A 19,866-nucleotide genomic window follows, 5' to 3' on the forward strand; every position below is an offset into this window, starting at 1 on the left:
TCCTCTACTTACAACCAAATTAATGTTCGAATACATATAGACTTTTTGATTCTTCCCGTAATGTTTTCAAAAATAACATTCTCGAATCGTTTCCCCAGTAATTTTATAGGTACTTTGTTGTTCTTTTTGTTGCTTATTATTATTATTTTATTACATTAAATGCGGTGTACGTCTGTAATAGGTAGACATATAAGTACAATCTTAATGTAAAGTTACACTGTTCTCTAAGAGTATAATATGTACTACTGTTGATGTACCTTATCTATAAAGTAAAATAAAATGCTTGTACTTGATTGCATGCGGGCTAACTTAACTATAATGCCTCAAATAAAACCATCGGGCCTTTTCTCATTACTGACCATGGCTGTAATGAGAAAAGGCCCGAGGCTATTTTTGTTAAAATGTATATGAATAAAAATTTATCTCGATACTAGTAGGCCCACTGTTAGAATAAGCGTAAGAAAGCAGTTAGTAATCATTGCAACGTCAACATTTTATCTTTTTTCACAGTCTATTGATAAAATTATCGACAACTACATACCTATTTAAAATTTTATGAAAACTGGCAGCCCTACATGTCATTTTACTCCGTCTTCAAAAAAGACAAACCATAGAATCCTCCAAGTTTCTCTGTAAGCCAGGACCGCTTTGTACGATCCACACTATTACCGATTCTATGTAACTTTTGTTGAGGAAAACAATGTTGTTTATTTAGGAAATGAAACTATTTTTCCGGATTTAAATCGCGTATATTTGTTTTCTCGGTCTCTCTTATATTGGACAAACAAAGCGAAGTATTTGTACCCGCGTCAAAGAACATATAGCTGATGTCAAACACCGACGCGTAAACAAGTCTGCAGTCTGCGAGCATGTCATGGATAAACCTACAAATTCAATGAAGTTTGACAAACCCCAGGTCCTTGCAAAAGAAGTCCGTTATCTGCCCAGGATGCTGCGAGAGGCCATTGAAATTAAAAAACATCCTAATTTCAACAGGGAAGATGATTTCTCCGTACCACCAGTTTGGGATCCAGTATTTCCTCTCATGAAAAATCCCAAACAGACATAAGACTGCAGTACTAATTAATATGTTTTAGTTTATTCTAATTTCTATTAATAATAAATTAAACTTAATAAAAATTCATTCAATAAAATAATTTGTAAAACTTAATGTAGCCTAAATTGGAATGTTTTCTTTGTAAAATTAAAAATAAGGTATTTAATTAATAACTATTGTAACTATAGTGAAAAAATAGGGTGGTTTGCATTAATATTGGACATAACTGGTTGAAGACTGTACCACCTCAGTCAACCGTGACCATGGGACCTGTAAAGGGCCCGAAACGTCGGTTTGTTTGAAAAAACAAATATACGCGATTTAAATCCGGAAAAATAGTTTCATTTCCTATGTGTGTAACAATCGCGAAAACTTAAGAACTCGAAATGTTGTTTATTATTTTAAGAATTTGTCAATGTTGTTTTATCTTCTACGGGGTCAGCCGTTTCAAATGTTTTTATTTAGTGTATTTATTCATTATTATAGTTATTTTTGTTTTAATTAACGACTTGGTAATATTGTATTCGGTCTCTTATTTGTATTTGGCTATTATTTTTTCTTCCTACGCAATCACGATTGTAACGGAAATAAATAAATAACGCTACAATACAATCTCAATCGACTGGTGGATCTAGTCAGTGCGACCACGAGACTCGAAGGCGGTGATCCTATGGGAATGATTTAAACTGCAGGCAAACAATCGACGTGCGGCAATGGGATTGCGAAACCACCTGCGGCTGGTTGGACAGCCTCGGGCTGGACGTGTACGTGCCACCGGCGCGCACGTGGCTCAATGCGACGCCCGACGCACGGGGCGTCATCGCGGCCGCTTCGCATCAGCAAATCGAGAAGGAGCTCTGTATTAAACACCCGATGCATAAGAAGAAAATCGTGCTCGCCCTTACTGATCTATTAGTAAGTCATAGCAATAATAATAGCCTTCCCACAAAAGGCTATATTCATCTCCGTTACCTCAAACAACATTTTAAAAACTTTACGTTAATCCTACAAAAAACTGTAATTTTAAATACACGCCGAATTGTCAAAAGTTCATGCAAATACTAGTAGACCAATTGGACACACTCACAACAATATACTCACCCTATTGCATTTACTCGATTTAAGTAGAGCAAGTGCGTTTACTTTAATAAAACTGTATTATACCTTGTATTTTGTTAAAATCATTTTGTCATCACCAACCCATTATACGTCCCACTGCTGGGTAACTGTCAGGCCATAGTTTTGCCAAACCAGGTTGAAGATTTAGACGTTGTCCAAGGGTTGTGGACCTTCGACGTGCAGTTTCATTTCCCTTATATAGACGTTTCCCTTCGCCGTTTTTTTTTTGTCCCTCCTTCCACCCCCCGATATTTATTGTTCGGGGTCTTGAATATCCCGTGTATGTTTGTATTTTTATGGTACGATTATCTTTACTATTTATTTTAAAATTAACAACTAATTTATGTACATGTATTTATTTCACAATTATCAATTACTTATCAATTATATATGCTATGGCAGATTTATCAATTATATATGTATGTATAAATTGTAATTATTTTGTATTAGTATTGTCAAAAATAATAAATTTAATAAAAGGAATTTAAAATGAAATAAAATAAAGTGTCACATTGTCAAATTGTCAAACGGTGTATAATTTTATTTTATGAATTAATAACGGTACATAAAACTCAAGAAAATAAATTTATTTGTTATTAAAAAATTGTTAAAATATTTGGAAATACTACAAAGTAATACTATAAAATAAAACATTCTGTCAAAATTATTATATTATTATACTTAAATCATCATCATCATCAACCCATTTACACGTCCCACTGCTGGGCACGGGTCTCCTTTCAAACGAGGGTTTACGGCATAGTCAGCTACGCTGGCCCAATGCGGGTTGGTGACTTCACACGTATTCCGAAGTTTGTGAACCTTCTTCGACGTGCAGGTTCCATCAGGACGTTTTCGTTCATCGAAAAACTCATGGTAAATGTCAAATGAAGTTAGCGAGGGTTGTTGCTACTGAACACTGACCAAAGGAATGGTGCAGGGCGGGCACGGCGACCCGCTGCTGACAGCGGCCGGGCAGCTGGACGGCGCGTGGACGCTGCGCTGGCTGGAGGACGTGGGCCTGTGCGGGCACCGGTCGGCGGCGGCCGAGGCGGCGCTGGACGGGCGCACGCTGCACCGCCTCTCGCACACGGAGCTGCACACGTGCCTGCGGGTCACGCTGGCTCTGCAGGCGTTGTCGGTCCGGCGAGGTGATCTGTCTCAGCTTAACCCACACTGCTGTCCACTAACTCAAACGTGGCTATGTGACAAATATCATTAAACAATTATAATATTCTAAAACTGGATTATGGTTTTTTATGATATCTCAAAAAAATATTTTCTCACTTAGCCACGTTTTACTCAGCGGACAGCACCACACCTTTTAACATTGCTAATACACGTAAATTATAATCAGGTAGACGCTCCGTTATGTCCCAAATCGTTTTGTACATTCGAAATTAATAATAATACCTGTCTCGGTAGTATGTCGCCGCGATATCCGAGTATATCCACATTTGGCTGTCAAATCCGAGTGATAAAACAGCCATTTTAATGTTACCCTTTTTTGTCGCATCGCGAGCACCTCGACCAATGACTGCAAAGTAATATAGCTGTGCTAAACATGGCCGCAAGGTCACAGTCTATTTTAAAATATTTTGACAGTTCTGCACAGGAATTTTATCACGGTAAAAATTGTTAATCACCAAATAAACAAAAGAACGAATGATTCTAGTGCGGTATCTTACCGATTCAGTATTCGCAGAAAAATAAATAAATTTTAATAATGGTAACATAGCTTTATCAACTGAAATAAATATGTCTCGGGGATATATTGCATATGATATACTGCCATGCTACGGCTGGTCTCTAAATCGGAAATTCCGTGTACCCAGAACACTCTGACTATGACCAATTAAGAAAAGTTCATCGGCCACAATGTTAATATCTGAGCCACCAAAGTCGTCAAAATACTTGAAACAACCTTGAGCAAATTGACCTTAAGACAATAATAATAAACCATGAACTTGTAAAGTATTTTATTATAATTGTATTGTAACTGCCTCCGTGGTTGAACGGTTACCACGCAGAGGTCCCGGGTTCGATTTCCGGGCCGAGAGAAATATTTGTATGGCCTACATTCATTTCTCTCGTGTGTGTGCGCCTTTATTTTTATTATATTATTAAATTTTAATAATACCACATGTTTTATGAGAGGATTATTTTTTATTATTATTCATAATAACGATAGTACTTGCATACCGTGCCAGACGCTATACCAACTAAGCCACGGAACGAACCAACGGTCCTCACGAATTTTTCTATGTGCTTGTCGTGTCTTTGTACTTGGTCTTTCAACGACTATTTAGTCGTAGCGCCATCTACGAGAAATCTATGACAGATTTATCACCCAGTTAGTACCTTTACAGCTACCACTCCTGGCGAGAGATGTCGCTATTCACTGTATTAATTAAATTTTTATTGAATTGATATTCAATTATTTTTTGTGAAATTACTCCACTAGTTTGTTATAATTATTAATACAAAGATCGAACACTCAGAAAAAATGCTCAGAAAAAATTCCTTCGATACGGTCGGATCCGACCGGATTCAATAAAAATTTAATTAACGATAGTTCTATTTACAAAAAGAAAATGGTTTCGTCGGTAATACCTCATCGTGGTTTCGTCCTTTATCCGCACACTCAATGATGAGGTTGAAAAATACGCCATTAGAATTTAAGTTGAAACAAATGAATTTGACTTATGTGCTTGTAGTCTGTCGACCCTAGAATTATTCCTATCATTGTACGTAATATGTAATAATTAATTAGACTAATAGGAGTACCACCGGTTGCAGGCATCCAAGTGCTGCGCGAGAACAAGTTTAACCCGGATACGATGGTGCGGCGAGCCCCCGAGGGCGAGGGCGGCGGGGAGGGCGCCCAGAGGGACGAGTTGGTGCGCTGGTCCTCGCACCGCGTCATGCAATGGCTCAAGGAGATCGACCTGGCCGAGTACGCGCCCAACCTCAGAGGAGCTGGTAAGTTTGTTCTCTGGTATAGATAAAGCAGTGTATGTAACTGTCCATAATTAGGCAATGTTGTTGCCTAGTACGAGTAAATAGAATTCAGATTTGCCATTAATGTACACGAAGGCGTGGTAACTGGGCGGTAGCCGCGCGGCGGCCGCGCGTAATCTTGCGCCTCCTCGTGTAACTGGGCGCTAATTGTTTCGGACGTAGATAGTGATTAGACCCTCTGACTCGTATAACGACACAACAAAAAGAAAAACAAAAATTTTAATTCTATCATGGTTTTGCAGGTGTACATGGCGGTTTGATGCTCCTAGAGCCGCGTTTCAACGCCGAACTGCTTGCCGTGCTGCTCAACATTCCTGCAAACAAGACTTTACTCAGACGACATCTTACACAGAGGTATCACTCACTAAGGCAAACGCCTTATCAAAGGGGTTCCCTGGTACCACTGCTTAATTTTTTAATTTTGGTATCATCATCGTATTAGCCGGAAGACGTCTATTGCTGAACATTGACCTTCCCCAAAGATTTCCAGACCAGCCGACCGGACGCGACGTGCATCTATCGGTTACCCACCGCCCTTAACAGGCCATCCGTCCATCTAGTAGGGGGCCGTCCCAATGAACGCCTTCCGGTTCGTAGTCTCCATTCGAGAACCTTTCTGGCCCGAAGGCCGTCAGTTCTACGAGCTATGTGCCTTGCCCACTGCCACTTCAATTTACTAATCCTATGAGCTACGTTGGTGACTTTAGTCCTTCTAGGGATCTCCTCATTTCTGATTCGATCACGTAGAGAAATGCCGAGCATTGCTCGCTCCATAGGTCGTAATTTTGGTGTACAATAAAGAAATGGGTATTGTATTGTGACAATTGTCTTTATTAACTAAAATCTCACATTGGTATCTTCAGATTGACTTTATATACATCAACAGTGAACCATTCAAACCGTTTAATAATAATTACAGGTTCAACGACTTACTCGGTAGAGAAATTATACAGCAGAAACGCAATGCAGAACAAACACTCGGCTACCAGCCTCTCACAGCTACCACCAAATATAAGGTATTTTAGTCAGAATATTACAACACTAGAGCGATGGGGTATTAAAGATGACGTAGTGAATACAAACCTTTGCTTTTCTCATATAGTTACCCAAAACCATGGACCTATAACCCGAGATGACGGCTAATCTCCATAGTACAGAACGTAACCCTGAAACAGGTCAAAATCCCGTCTTATATTCAGATGACAAAATCACAATGAAAAATCGAAATCAAAATAATTTTTATTTCGTAGGTAAACAGCAATTACACTAGAAATCATCATACTGGTTAAAGTCTACTGCTCATTTGTAAGGCAGCTTCCCATGAGGAGAATGAGCAAGAAAGTCTAGGGGTTGCTCTTTGTGAATAACATTTGTACACATTCAACATTTACAATATATACGATATATATTTGATCGTAATCGTATATATATTTGAAACGTCAGAGATCGAGACTACCTTCATGAGCTAACCGGGTTACTACCGGGGGAATCCTTGTTATAGAAGCGTATACATTGCCCCTTAAATGAATTTGTGACTTTGTGACGACGACTATCAAGGACGACTATCAAATATAAACAGCAAGTTTATTTTTATTCCTCGTATTAATGTTATGACTGTCACTATTTTTCATAAAGAAATCATAATTCCTCTTAACATAAATTACATTTTCATAAATGCATCGTGATGCTAGTGTAAGAATATTAATTTCCTTAAAGGCCTGGAAGTAGTTTATATTATGTAAATGGGCGTAAATATCAATTTATTCCTTTTTAATCTTCTCCTTCGTAGAGTGCCTCTTCAATCGTGAAGGTTGGCCATTAGCTTTCTGTATTTGTCTCTATGAGCAGCTAACGGGAAAGCTGTTCGACGAAGGCAATGCCGGCCCACTCCCGGATATTCCGCAGCCACGATTTCTTTCTTCGTCCAGCGCGTCTTATACCCTTCACTTACTTACTTGTATTACTACGTACTTTCATTTTTAATATGTAATATAATTGGTCAGTTTTTTCCTTGCAATGTTGTTCAAATGTTGATCATGAGCTTTGACGTATAAACTTTGACGTATAAATATATGGCCTTAAAAATGCCGCCTTAAAAATGATAGATCTGCACCCTAAAACCTACATACCTCTACAAAAGTCAATTCTACTAGACACGTGCTCGATAGTCCGCCGTTTCTTAAATACACCTGATTCAACAAACTCCGCATAAAATCGCCACTCACTCACATCCCCTCACAATACCCCAGAATACTTGGCTTGGCCCGTACCTGGTTCCAAATATCCGACCATCAGTCGAGTACATACAAGAAATAATAATAATAATAACAAAAGCTGTGATTTATTACATGCCGCATTGTCAGAAAGTTCATGTAGATTGAAGAGGATGAAGTGGGCTCTTATTGCACACCCTCCACATAAATACACGCCATGCTTCATTTATTTCACAACAGGCTGAGAAAAATAAAGAAATTAATAATAATAACGCACACACTCATGGCGCCGCATTAGGGAAACCTTGTATCGCGGGTGCCATGGATACACACATAGGTATATAATGTAAAATTTGCGGTAACGGCAAATTACACCCAAACACGTGTTGATACAAAATCATTCAATGAAATGTGTATACAGGTACCAAAGAAGAGTCAGTTCTCGCTGAAGCGAAAGAAGAGCAAAGACGACCTGGACTTGGGTGACCTGGTGTGCCCGCTGCACGACGACGGCTCAGGTGACATTCCCACATCGCCCGTAAGTCGCCTTACTAACAACACTAATCTTTAAGCTGTGTATACGATCAGTCTGTTTTCTTAGATATTAGAGAATCCAGATAATCTTTTTGCTTATCCATTGAATGATTGACAAACTTTTTACGAATTTTAGATATGTGACCCTGTTTCGAACTTCACTAGGCTATTTATTGATTCAAATCAGTGACAAGAACCGTAATAGGTCTTATTTCTAATCATGATAAAAAAACAGGGAGTAGCCACTGACATTATAGATGGCAATTATAAATAATACACTCGAATAATAATAAAAATAAAGTTCAAATTTACCTACTCATACAAAACAAATAATCACGTGGTACCTTGAGCGAGTATATAATTCTTCAGCTTTGCGGGTCAGGGGGTCGATTCAGAATCTTACGATAACTCAGTTGTCGACCGATTCGAATTGATATCGTACGATTTCTTTTAATTTTTATTCACAACACCCGAATGGAACGAACTGTTGTATTCGAAACCGAACCAAAATGACGTCACACCCATTCGATTACTCGAACTTCTCGACCGGCAAAGGCTACAAACGTTATTCATAACATAGTTATCGAACGTCCTATTGTTTACAAAGCAAGAATTAATATGGAAATCTCTTATTATTTTAATAAAGTCTAGATTTTGTTCAATTTTATTAATTTATTTTAATGCAAGACTAATGCATTCCTATATTTTAGACCTTAGTCTTAAAAATGTATATAAAAGGATTTTCGTTTTTCTTATAATCTTATTCCACCGAGTAACTCCGTAAACGCTATTGGATAACGATATCGTATCTGAATCGAACGTTTTAACTCGAATGTTCTGAATAGCTCGGAAAGCGCCCTTCGATTCGAGAACGATATCCAATCGAATGATTCGCTTAAAATATGGAAGAGTTCTGAATCGGGGTCCTGATACGCCCCAGGTTTTTTAAACAATCCTCTAGAAGCAAAAATCGTTGATTTCCTTCTGTACGAATATCGTTTACTTCATTGCACCCACAGATCAATATTAAATAAATAAATAAACAACAAAACAACCTTATTTGAAAATAGCTTTCTCGTACTGGCTACGTGTAACAAACGCCAATTTCATTGTTTAATAAGAACCTTATAAAAAAAATTATTGCTCTGAACAAGCCCCAATGTCATGGCCATCAGCTCATTTTCTACTAATGAATTTCAAACAGAGAGTCGTGGCCTCGAATCCGGTCTTGGACATCTTGAATTTTTCGGAATTTTTGTACGAAATTTAATTTGAAATTTCACATGAGCATTTCACATCGCGAGGAAACCTGCACACATCTCTGCAAATAATAATAATAGAGTGATATTAACTTATATTATTTGTTAGTAAAACACTTAATACTTATATTAGCAGAGTACAAAATTATACACAATAGCCTCTGCTGAAAACATGCAATTCATAACAGTGCCTCATATACGGACAGTCGAAGCTATTCAGACAGTTCCCAGTCCCCATTGGGCCCGCGTGGGAACTACAGTACAAGCCCTCTCATTATGAGAGGAGCCCTGTGACCAACAGTGGGACTTTATTATAGGCTAACTATTGTTATTATTATTTACAATCTTACGGGAGCTTAGTTTACAATGAAATACAGTTTATATAGTCTAATTTTAACTATTTACAGACTTAACACTTTCCTTATCAACGTATTATACAGGTATGAAGCAGGTGTACCCTGTGCTCAATTCGTTTCACACCTGTGAGATATAAGGTATAATAATATCTCACGATTTACATTCTTAACGAAGCGAACAGTAAACTTAATTCCACTGTTTTACGATTAATTTTGTTGATTTGTTTCTCAGTAAGGATTACATAACGAAAGTTTGGTCGTATACAAAACAGCTATTTTATTTATTTACAATATTATTTATTTATTATCTATTTAAAGAATTTTGTAATTAGTTCGTGGTGCTCTGTTTTCTGGTTGAATTATTTATTTTATGCACTTTGCGTCACAATATTTTTGTTGGAAATGCACACTGTATAAAAATGTCTGGTGTTTGTGTAAAATATTAACAAATTTAACGACGGGGTTTTATTTGGAGTGGTTTCGACTTTTCTTAAGAGAACAAATGAATGCAAAATTTTAAAGCTTGATTCTGGACCGCACAGTACCAGGTTGGTTTTATTCCCTTGTTTTTTTTTCGCAATACTCTTTATTTCCAATTACAATTCAATCTTCAAGACTTTTTTGCTAATTATATCCTCAATTATTCATTATTGGGACCGAGAAAACATTTTTTTTTGTAAATATATCCGGCCATACGTCTGCCGTTCCTCGTAAGGCTATTGAAATACGAACATTACAATAGGAATACGTCGCATACAATATAATCACCTTAAGGTCCAATTAGCAAAATGGTCTTAAGCATTGTTCTTCGTAAAAAGCAGTGGCGTGAAAGACGGGTTTGTTGCAGACGATGAAAGTAAAATCAGCGGGCGGAGTCGCGTCGGGTGTCTGTCCCCCGCGTGACGATGCGCGCGCGCACTAACGCCCGCTCCCGCGCCCGCTATCGCTGTGCGGCGCAGAGACTGTCGTGTGACTGGACGAGGGCACTGAACTGCCAACTGTGTGTGGTATTTACGTGCATACAGCGTATTCGTTGTTCAGAGGTTGATTTTATATTGCATACCTGTCGTAAGTGGTTGGCGCTGTTACTCTATAGAAACCCATGAAAATATATACGATTACAGTATAGTCACTTTTAAATAATGGTACGAATCAATTACAGGTTATGTATATGAACCTGACTACACATCTCCATCTTAGTATTTTTACAAATAAATAAATAATAATAATCGCAACTAAAAGTTGACGTTTTATGTGTAAGATGCTTTACCAAAATATCGACAACGGATACATTTTTTGTAAGTCGAGCAGTTGTCACGTGCTGTAGTGTTGTCGAATGCGTCGGTACAACGACCACGGCAGTGAAAATGTTAAACATATAATGCTAATTTGGACGTTTTAACACGTACCGTATACGCAATCAATTGTCGGTTGGTGCTAAAATAAACAGCACAAAAAATGTTGATTAAAAAGCTCACGCGAATAGTCCAAGGCATTGTTATTGAAAAGTGTGAGATTATTTAATATTGACTAATTAATTATAATCACTTTGACTGCCAAATATTTGTCAAGAGAGTTAATTGGTTTTAGTTTTTAATTTATTAGATCTAAAAAGAGTAAGTTTGTTTGAAGAAAGATAAAAGATATAACTAAATTATATAATTTATACTACGTAGAGCGTATATTTAACTTTGTGCATGTATGATTGATACTCGAGTGCTTGTATAATAGGTAATCATTTAATTGTGTATTTTTTGTATAACAACATACCTAAGCGAGCAATAGACATTCCAACATAAGTATTCTGAAATATAACCTACATATTTCAGTCAAGTCAGAAAATGTAAGAAACTACGCATGACGTACAAAATGCAGACAGTATTGAACATTATAATTATTTGTATTTCTAAAGAAAAATATATGCAGTTTTTACCAAATTTTTCATGCAGTACTTAGAACCTTTCTATGGATGTAGTAGCTATATAGGAAATGACTGAAAATAGACAATATTAAACTGGTCTTACTTCCAAACGCTGCAACAATATTCTAGTTTTAAGTAATATACAGAGATAGGCAGTGAGTTAAAACCCAATCAACATTTCTGCCCAAAATTGTGAGCAGAAACGGAATTTGGTATACTTAATTTTATATACTTATTATAAATTTCAATGTAATAAATCTTTTTTAGACGAAAAAGAAGCAACTCCACACAGTCCTCACCTTGCAATCCTGTGTATTCTCACTATTAAGGATGTGAGAGTAAATGTGTGTGATGTGTGATTACGATTAGATTTTTATGAAGATCGATTCAAGTGCACAATTTTTTGTATCGATTTATTCTAATGCCATTTTCAAACGAATCGATTTAATAGAAAAGCAAATCGAATCTTCTTGATCAGAAAGCAATTTAAACAAAACTTTATTTACTACAATTGTGAATAGTTTTTGCCTTCAACTTCGGTCTCTAATGGGTTTTAACACAGTTTCAACACTGCGTTACCAACGCGCGGGGTTAAAATCCGGGCGCTTTCCCATCTCTGGTAATATATCAATTTTGTAATAAGGTGCCTGATACACGTGTTGATTATATCAGAGTTTGATTGTTATTAATTAAGCAAACTTTAGAGTCACTGTAGTGGATCGGTCTATATCTACCTAGGCGAGGTCTATGTTATTTAACTTAATAATAAAAGTCATGTTTCAGTGTAAATTTATTCTGTAGATTTTGATAGCTTAAATCAGATGTAAGTTTTGGACAACTCACCCGCACCTGTACACGTGAACACAACGACGCCATTTTAAAGCTAGATGAATAAAGTTCGAAAACGTCGATCGTGTAACTTGAGCCTAATAGTCGCGTGTGTACAGGCGTGAGTGATCCATTACATTTTGTAGGACATTTTACGCCCGTCGCAATACGCCATACATTAGAGTGACCCATTCTGTTCCTATCACGTTGTGCCAAAATAATGTAAACCCTGTAAGTCCCCGTCTTCCATAGCTTTATAATGCTATCGATTACATTAGAGAAGGTATTCACTTCACAGACAAGTCATTTTATACTATAATGTATTAAATAGTTTTTACAATAACTTAAAACCATAAAATATGATTTGTTAATAAACACTTGAATTGAACATAATTGCGTTTTTCTATATTTTATTCCGTTTCAAACAGTTGGTGGGATTTGGGGATGTTTCCTCCGTCAAAGCTTTTTAGTACTTTTAGGCCCTCTGTAAAAAAAAGAAAGTTATTAACGCAAATTCAAAGAAGACAAAGGAACCTTATACAGTAGGGTGACTGTGATTTAAGTTTCTTTTTTTATTACATTATATTAAGTAACGGTAACATTATATCAAGTCGTGCGTCTGGTGGTAAGCGACACGTCTGTCTATCGCAGTTGCAGTGCCACTCGGAGCTTTAAATCGTCAAGATCTGAAGGACATTTTCACCCTGAGACAAAGTTAACAATTACCATGTGCCTATAATTCCACTAGCACCTTTACCTTTCAAAACCGGTATGCAGTCCTAATGCTTGGCGGCAAAAATAGAATAGTGGCAGTGTACTTTCCTGGACGAACTCTTTCACAAGGAGCTCTACTGCTATTAAATTTCTAGTAACTTGAAAATATGCATTACTGTTGTCTTCTTAAATAAGTAATGATCGTGTCATACCTTTGCCTCTTCCTTTCCGGCGTAGTTCTGCTATTCTTTCAATTTCTGTGTCTTCGTCAAACTCTTTTTCTCTCTTTTGTACTTCTTCTTGTGCCTGTTTCATCAAGGACTCTTCCAAAAACGTCATCTCTAAACAGAATTATAATATGTATAAGGGTTAAGAAATGGTTTTTAAATTACTACGTAAATAATTAAAGCTAATTTAAATAATAAAAACTAGGAAAGGAGGAGGCCTATTCAGATATGTCCTGCCGTTGCCGTTGCCGCTTTACCGAAACATTCTTGATTTGTACCTATTTAAAAAATTACCACTATGTTGAATTATCTCCTCCTATATTTTATTCTTCTAAAGGATATTTTTATAATCTGAACGTGACATTTCGTGTAGAACAGCCCCCGTAGCATGGTTACGCATGATAGTCTATTGGCTATCTAAATAGCGCGCGCTTATTTCAGTTTTATCGCATGCGTAGCCATGCTACAGGGACTGGATCGCATTTTGCCACCTCTATAATTTTTATCATTTATCTGTTTGAACGTCAAGACCTCAAATGCATCCTTCCGTTATGAATACCGAGCCAACTAATCGACACTGACATGCGAGGGCTGAGGAGGGGTGCGTTTGTAGAGGTGATAGAAGGAGGAACTACGAAAAACAAGCCTTAAGTAAATAACAATAAAGAACTCACTACAAAGTCGGTTGTCCATCGAGATCCAAGTACCGTTGAAGACAGCGCCAGCGGTCGGTCGCGCCTTCGCTTCCGGCTCCATAAGTGACGTCACCTGTTGCTTGCACTCCATCGTCAGCTCGTTCACCACGGCGGTTCGGAAGCGCCATTTTCGCATCACCTGCCCAAACAACCCAAACATCAGGCTGCTAAGTGCTATCACAACCACACACAGCTGATTGATGATACGCTTCGTCACCTGCTTTTCATACAGTCTCTTTACCGATGTTTCATTGAACGGCAGTGCTTTATTGAGCATCGTGTACAAGATTATCCCGATGGACCACATGTCAGCGTATTTGGGCAAATAGGGTACACCTTTTAACACCTCCGGTGCAGCATACGACAATGAGCCACAATATGTCTCACTCAAAACATCCTTGTCTCTCTGTCGAACGTTCCTCGCGAAACCAAAATCTGTTATCTTCACATTATAATTTGCTGTTATCAAAATATTTTCGCATTTCAAGTCTCTATGCGCTATGTTAAGCGTGTGTATGTAGTAAATACCCGATATGATTTGTCTCATCCAAAGCCTTGACTGATTTTCAGGTATAGCACCATTTTGTGTCAAAAAGTCTAACAAGTCACCGTTTTCAGCGAAGCGTAGAAAAATGAAGTATTTAGCACGTCGTTGAAATATATTGGAAACATGCACAATGTGAGGGTGGTTTATTCGGATAAGAACGTCAAGCTCGCGAGGCAAGAACTTCGTTAAATAGTCTCGAGGTGCTTGCGCTGTGTCTATCACTTTGCAAGCCATGACAGTCCGCCGGGTCTCGTCGATAAGGTGGTTTGTTCGATATACCTGCAACCGTAATAGCGTCCGTTCAAGGTCATAATGTAATTCGAAAAAGAAATTGCGCTTCCCAAACTTCTTACCTTTGCGTATGATCCTTCACCAATGATCTTTTCCAAGAAAAAGCCTTTCTCTCCTAATACTGCGATATCTGAATGAGTTACTGTTAAATCAAGCTTATCGGTCATTGGCACAACTTAAGTACATGGCACTATTTCATTCTTGGGCCGGTAGCATAGTGGTAAAGGAAAAGGATTCGCATATTATTTTCGGTGGTAGAGTGGTTATCGTAAATGCATCTTGTTGTTTGGCATCTACGATGTATTTATTTCACTTTACTTTTTTAAAGCTGGCCCTTTGATTCAAATAAATTTAATTGCTTGAGCAAAACTCAGTTTTAAGCTACATCATCTGTTAAAATATTGTTTACAACCTGTCACCGCACTGTCAAATTTTATGCCAGTAGCTAAATACGAAAAATTTGTATGTAAACAGTTCGAATTATTAACCTCATTTTTAATTATGTCTATGCAAGACATCATTAAAAATATGTGAATCAGACAGACACACCTGAAAATTATAATTATTTTTAATTAGACGTCATTAAAAATATGTGGATCAGACAGACACAACTGAAAATTATAGATTTAAATTGTAGATGACAAGAATTTAAATACCTGCTATGAGGAGCTGGAACCCGCCGCCCTTGTCAATTCCAAGTTGTTTTTCACCAGGGAAGATTCTGGAAGACCGTTTTCCTTTACTTTCTCTTTGGATTTTGGGTCTACATGCTCTACTTGCTTTAGCAATTGAGTCCTCTCTTCCCGCGCTTTTCGCCACGCTAATGTTTCTTGTGGCGTCCATTCTGAAATGTTCATCCATATAGTTACGGAGATAAATATAAAAAACAACAAATGTAAATAAATATTTACTCTCTTACCTAACAACCTGGAGTCCATTGCAATCCATTCACTGTTTATAGTTTGATCGATTTTTATTCTGTTTTGGTGGTTGGGCTCCAGCATTAATGTCACTAAAAGTTTGCAACTTTCTGAGAGACTGTCCACATAACGCGAACGGAACTTCCAGTTTCTGTTAATCTGCGCTTGGTAGAGTTGTTTGATGTGCTTGTCTTCAAAAGGCATGGCCCTGTTTAACATAACAAATAATACTATTCCTAGCGACCACACGTCTGTGGGTTTAGGATAGTAAGGAGAGCCCTGTAATATTTCTGGAGCGGTGTAAGATAAAGATCCGCAAAATGTCTCACTATGGACGTCACGGAATTTCTTGTCTACACAATATCTGGAGAAACCGAAGTCGGATAATTTGGCGTTTTGGTTAGCCGTTAAAAGCACGTTCTCACATTTGATGTCCCTGTGAGCTATTTCGAGCTCATGCATGTACTGGATGGCGAGTGCCAACTGCCTTGTCCATATTCTAGCCTGGTCTTCCTGCACTGCGCCTTTTTGCAAAATATATTCCAGCAAGTCTCCATGCTCCATGTACCTCATGAAGATGAAGTATTTGTATCTTCGCTGGAAAATACTGTGAGTGTGCACTAAGTGTGGATGACTGAGTTTTATTAACATCTCAATTTCTCTGGGAAGGAACTTCTTAACGAAATCTTTGGGCGCTGTGTTTGTGTCTATCACTTTGCACGCTAGTACGGAAAGTTTGTCATTTTTGTTCGGGTTTCTATACTCGGCAAGGTACACCTGTTTCATGAAAGCAATGTCATAAACCCAGCTACGATACTTGTAAATAAATACACGAAGTAGTAGAAGTACAACCTTCGCATACGACCCCTCGTTTACTTTTTTTATGATCCTGTAACCACGCGCTGCAAGAGTTAGTTGCTCAGAACCGGACAATTTTAATTCTTCTTCAAGGCGGTGATGACTCTGAAAACATTATTCGCCGTAGTGTCCTCAACTGACACTGGCGCAAAGTCGAAGCGTCGCGTCGCGTCCTGTTTTTCAACTATAACGCCTGCCGACGCGTGACGACGCTCGCATTAGTGCGCCTGGATCACAGTGTGGTCGGCGTCTGACGCCTCACAACGCTCTCGACTCTTGACTCCATATTTACATAACACAAATTTGTACCTTAACATTGGGAAAATAGAGATGAATATGCTATAGGCGAAAAACATGACGCGTCGCGACGCTTCGACTCTTGCGCCAGTGTGAGTTGAGCCTTAACGTCAAAATGTGCAATTGAAACACTGCTTCCTTACCTTGCTTTTACCCCCCTCCATCTACTTAGCTGTTTCTTTGTTTAGCCGTTATGTTCGCTAGAGATTTTATCATTTCACTTGCCTGTGAAGATATGACACAATTAGGCTCAATTTACATTGCGGCGGAATGGAATGGAAGCGTCAATTTCGCCCCGATGCGCGAGAAGGCGCCTGCGCGTCGCTGGAATGCTCGAGCATTCAAGCGACCACGTTTTGAAGCTGTAGTATTTCGTCCACGTTTGAGGATACTGCGCCTGCCTTCACGCCACTTCCCGCGTGCAAGAATTCAGCAGAAGACGCGTGACGTGAGTTTTGGCTCGTATCTAGTTTGTACGTTACCCAATTGACTATAAGGTTCATTATGCTACATACCATATTGTTACAAAAATTCACTTCCATTCCGTTCCGCCGCAATATAAATTGAGCCTTAGGTATTCATAGAAATGGCTTAATATGATTAATTAAAATCGATATTATTTTCATAAATACATACATATCCATACAAATCCACGATTGTGTTAGAAAAAAAAATGTTATGGTTAATTTTGATTGTTTAACGTTGATTTTAACATATTTTACTGGTTAATACAATAACGAATTGTAAGTTTTTGTTTTATGAACGTAACGTATGCACAACATCCATTATCGACGGTAATATCGAACTCAGGGACTCTGACTCTAGACGGCATTCAAGCTGAGATATCACAATTCAGTTCATCCCGACTTCACAATGTGGCTTTCTGACAGTCTTCTATCCTGCAGTTGAAATGAGGTGTAGTTAACACTCTTTTTTCGAAAACAATAAACATATTTGAAACATTTTGTAACAATACGCATCGGGAAAATGACTGCGTATATCTCCGCTTGGATTCCATGCTCAAAGAATATTATTGATTTTAAAATACATTTAACGGAAAGCGATGTTAAAAACATTTGAATTACCCTGTACGAGTTTCGAGGACCATCGAAGATGTCGCCTTCACGCTTTTTAGGTGCGTTTTTGTGGGAGTCTGAAAGTCTTCTTCGTTCTTCTTTTGCTCGTTTGAGCGCCGCGCCTTCCACGGCGTTAAGGGCTAAAAAGTCATTGTTTCAACAAATCACGCCTACATCTGTGTAATTTTAGTAAAACTAAGGCTGAAATTTATAAAACGACATTTGACTTCGACTAAATACAGATGGCGAGCTAAGGAAGTTTTTCCTATATACAAAACTAATTTGTCTAAGTTTACTGCGTAAATTTAGACAAATTAGTTGTAAATCTCTCAGCCTTATTGTGGTTCGAATGTCTCTAACTACGCGAGTTACGCTCTGATACGTAATACCCTTGTCGGAACAATAGCATATCGTCGAGGATAGTGCAATTACGCGTAACTAGCATTGGATTATGAGTTTCCATTTCGGTAATTTTGCGGCCAAATCAAATCCGCGTAAATGTTGTGGCAACCAAATTAACGTGATTTACTGGAATCTATTGTTGTCAGTCCATAACCAACATAAATTAATACTTACTATGCAATAATGAAAGTCGTAGCCATTGAAATAAGAAAGTAATAACGTTAAAACCCAGTCCTGTAAAATTTGGTTTAGTGCAGTTACGCGCCTTTTCCCAATGCTACATGCGCGGATTTGCACTATCCCCAACGATATGTACTATAGTTATACTTACTAGTTAACCGACTGTCCATAGCAATCCATTCAGAACTAAGGAGTTGCGTGGCTGTGTAGCGTAATCCTGGGTCGGGTTCCAATAAATGCTTGACAGCTGCTTTACACTCGAGTGAAAGAATACTAGCGACCCGTGAACGGAAACGGTACTTTTTGCCCATTTGCTGCTCGTACAACTTACGCATCCGAGTGTCATCGAATGGCATTGACTTATTAAGCATCACAAACAAAACCACGCCCAGGGACCACAGGTCAGACGGCTTCGGCAAATACGGCTTTCCTCGCAATATCTCTGGGGCAGCGTACGACATCGATCCGCAGTAAGTCTCGCTTAGAACAGGCTCGTCGTTGTCGTCTACGCACACCCGTGCAAAACCGAAGTCTGACAATTTAACATTATAATTAGCAGTTAATAACACGTTTTCGCACTTGATGTCACGGTGCGTAATTTCCAGTTCGTGCAAATATTGCAGCCCCAGCGCCAACTGTCGTGTCCACACTCGCGATTGATTCTCGGAAACGCAGCCGTTCTTTAAAACATATCCTAGAAGGTCTCCATTCTCGCTGTATCTCATAAAAATATAATACTTAGTTTTTCTTTGAAATATGCTGTGCACATGGATAATGTGTGGATGATTCAGTCGTATAAGAACGTCTATTTCGCGAGGTAAGAACTTAACTACAAAGTCCTTAGGAGCCTTTGATGTTTCGATGATCTTGCACGCGAGTACAGATTTATTAGAGTCTTCTCTACCAGCTGTATACTCCGTTAAAAATACCTGTCGGAGAGCAAAATGTGCATGAAAAGATACCTAACACAGAAAGTCCAAAGAATTCTCCACATCCATAAAACTTAGTACACATTAGATCAATAAAGGTTACTTTTGCATAGGCTCCCTCGCCAAGAAATTTGATCAATTTGTATCCTTTTGAATTCAATGTATTCTCTTCGGATTCGGATGTTTTCACTTCGGTCATGATACTACAGACATTGGGACAAGTATCGAGCACTCAGTACCCGTCGTATCTTTCTTCAGCTCCAACTGTGGCATCAATGCCCATTTGTACATGACCAAGTGGAAAGTAGGCATGTTTACTATTTTTATGGGAAGTAACACTAAAATTTTGAGTTACATTTCGAATAACTTTTAACCGGTTTAATTTGGAAAGTGTTATTACAGCAAGGCTGACATTTAATGGC

The 19,866-nt window shown here is 38.2% G+C and overlaps 3 protein-coding genes across 7 annotated transcripts in view; 1 reads left to right on the forward strand and 2 right to left on the reverse strand.

Annotated features, from left to right (window-relative positions):
- Positions 1–10,755, forward strand: part of LOC113235458 (liprin-beta-1) — a 30,510-nt gene extending 19,755 nt beyond the window's left edge. For 2 of the 3 annotated variants that reach the window (XM_026471152.1, XM_026471150.1), the window contains exons 7-13: positions 1,750–1,972; positions 3,117–3,327; positions 4,976–5,158; positions 5,440–5,551; positions 6,117–6,213; positions 7,832–7,948; positions 10,407–10,755. In XM_026471152.1, the coding sequence (XP_026326937.1) occupies positions 1,750–1,972; positions 3,117–3,327; positions 4,976–5,158; positions 5,440–5,551; positions 6,117–6,213; positions 7,832–7,948; positions 10,407–10,481 (1,018 nt within the window). In that variant the 3' untranslated portion in view covers positions 10,482–10,755. The remainder of the gene's footprint in view (positions 1–1,749; positions 1,973–3,116; positions 3,328–4,975; positions 5,159–5,439; positions 5,552–6,116; positions 6,214–7,831; positions 7,949–10,406) is intronic. The other variant, XM_026471151.1, reaches the window with a different exon arrangement.
- Positions 10,756–12,306: 1,551 nt separating this feature from the next.
- Positions 12,307–15,118, reverse strand: LOC113235460 (testis-specific serine/threonine-protein kinase 6-like). 2 transcript variants are annotated; one of them, XM_026471156.1, is made up of 5 exons: positions 14,845–15,118; positions 14,186–14,770; positions 13,924–14,083; positions 13,235–13,363; positions 12,307–12,792 (listed from the first exon to the last, which is right to left on the reverse strand). In XM_026471156.1, exons 1-5 carry the CDS (start codon positions 14,947–14,949, stop codon positions 12,719–12,721), a joined length of 1,053 nt encoding a protein of 350 aa, XP_026326941.1. In that variant the 5' UTR covers positions 14,950–15,118; the 3' UTR covers positions 12,307–12,718. The 2 variants fall into 2 exon arrangements, with proteins under 2 accessions (XP_026326941.1, XP_026326940.1); XM_026471155.1 differs by having other exon boundaries at positions 14,162–14,770; positions 14,845–15,117.
- A 76-nt stretch (positions 15,119–15,194) lies between these two features.
- On the reverse strand, positions 15,195–19,829 carry LOC113235459 (testis-specific serine/threonine-protein kinase 1-like). Of its 2 annotated transcripts, XM_026471153.1 has the most exons (6): positions 17,943–18,067; positions 17,001–17,082; positions 16,555–16,665; positions 15,702–16,479; positions 15,439–15,626; positions 15,195–15,331 (listed from the first exon to the last, which is right to left on the reverse strand). In XM_026471153.1, the coding sequence occupies exons 2-5, from the start codon at positions 17,019–17,021 to the stop codon at positions 15,442–15,444; spliced, it is 1,095 nt and encodes a 364-aa protein (XP_026326938.1). In that variant the 5' UTR covers positions 17,022–17,082; positions 17,943–18,067; the 3' UTR covers positions 15,195–15,331; positions 15,439–15,441. The 2 variants fall into 2 exon arrangements, with proteins under 2 accessions (XP_026326938.1, XP_026326939.1); XM_026471154.1 differs by lacking the exons at positions 15,195–15,331; positions 15,439–15,626; positions 15,702–16,479 and adding exons at positions 18,667–19,444; positions 19,548–19,829 and having other exon boundaries at positions 17,943–18,073.
- Between the last annotated feature and the right edge of the window lie 37 nt (positions 19,830–19,866).

This window comes from Hyposmocoma kahamanoa, unplaced genomic scaffold (assembly GCF_003589595.1).
Source record: "Hyposmocoma kahamanoa isolate Upper Pololo Valley unplaced genomic scaffold, ASM358959v1 87, whole genome shotgun sequence".
In the NCBI taxonomy this organism is placed as follows: domain Eukaryota; kingdom Metazoa; phylum Arthropoda; class Insecta; order Lepidoptera; family Cosmopterigidae; genus Hyposmocoma; species Hyposmocoma kahamanoa.

Coding starts and splice junctions, on each gene's coding strand:
- LOC113235460 (XM_026471155.1), bottom strand. CDS start 14,949: ATGACCGATAAGCTTGATTTAACAGTAACTCATTCAGATATCGCAGTA. Junction 14,084..14,161: donor AGAGACTGTATGAAAAGCAG/GTGACGAAGCGT, acceptor TTGTTTGGGCAG/GTGATGCGAAAATGGCGCTT. Junction 13,364..13,923: donor GATGGACAACCGACTTTGTA/GTGAGTTCTTTA, acceptor AATTCTGTTTAG/AGATGACGTTTTTGGAAGAG.
- LOC113235459 (XM_026471153.1), bottom strand. CDS start 17,021: ATGGAGGGGGGTAAAAGCAAG. Junction 16,666..17,000: donor TGGAGGGGGGTAAAAGCAAG/GTAAGGAAGCAG, acceptor TAATGTTTTCAG/AGTCATCACCGCCTTGAAGA. Junction 16,480..16,554: donor ACGAGGGGTCGTATGCGAAG/GTTGTACTTCTA, acceptor TTCATGAAACAG/GTGTACCTTGCCGAGTATAG.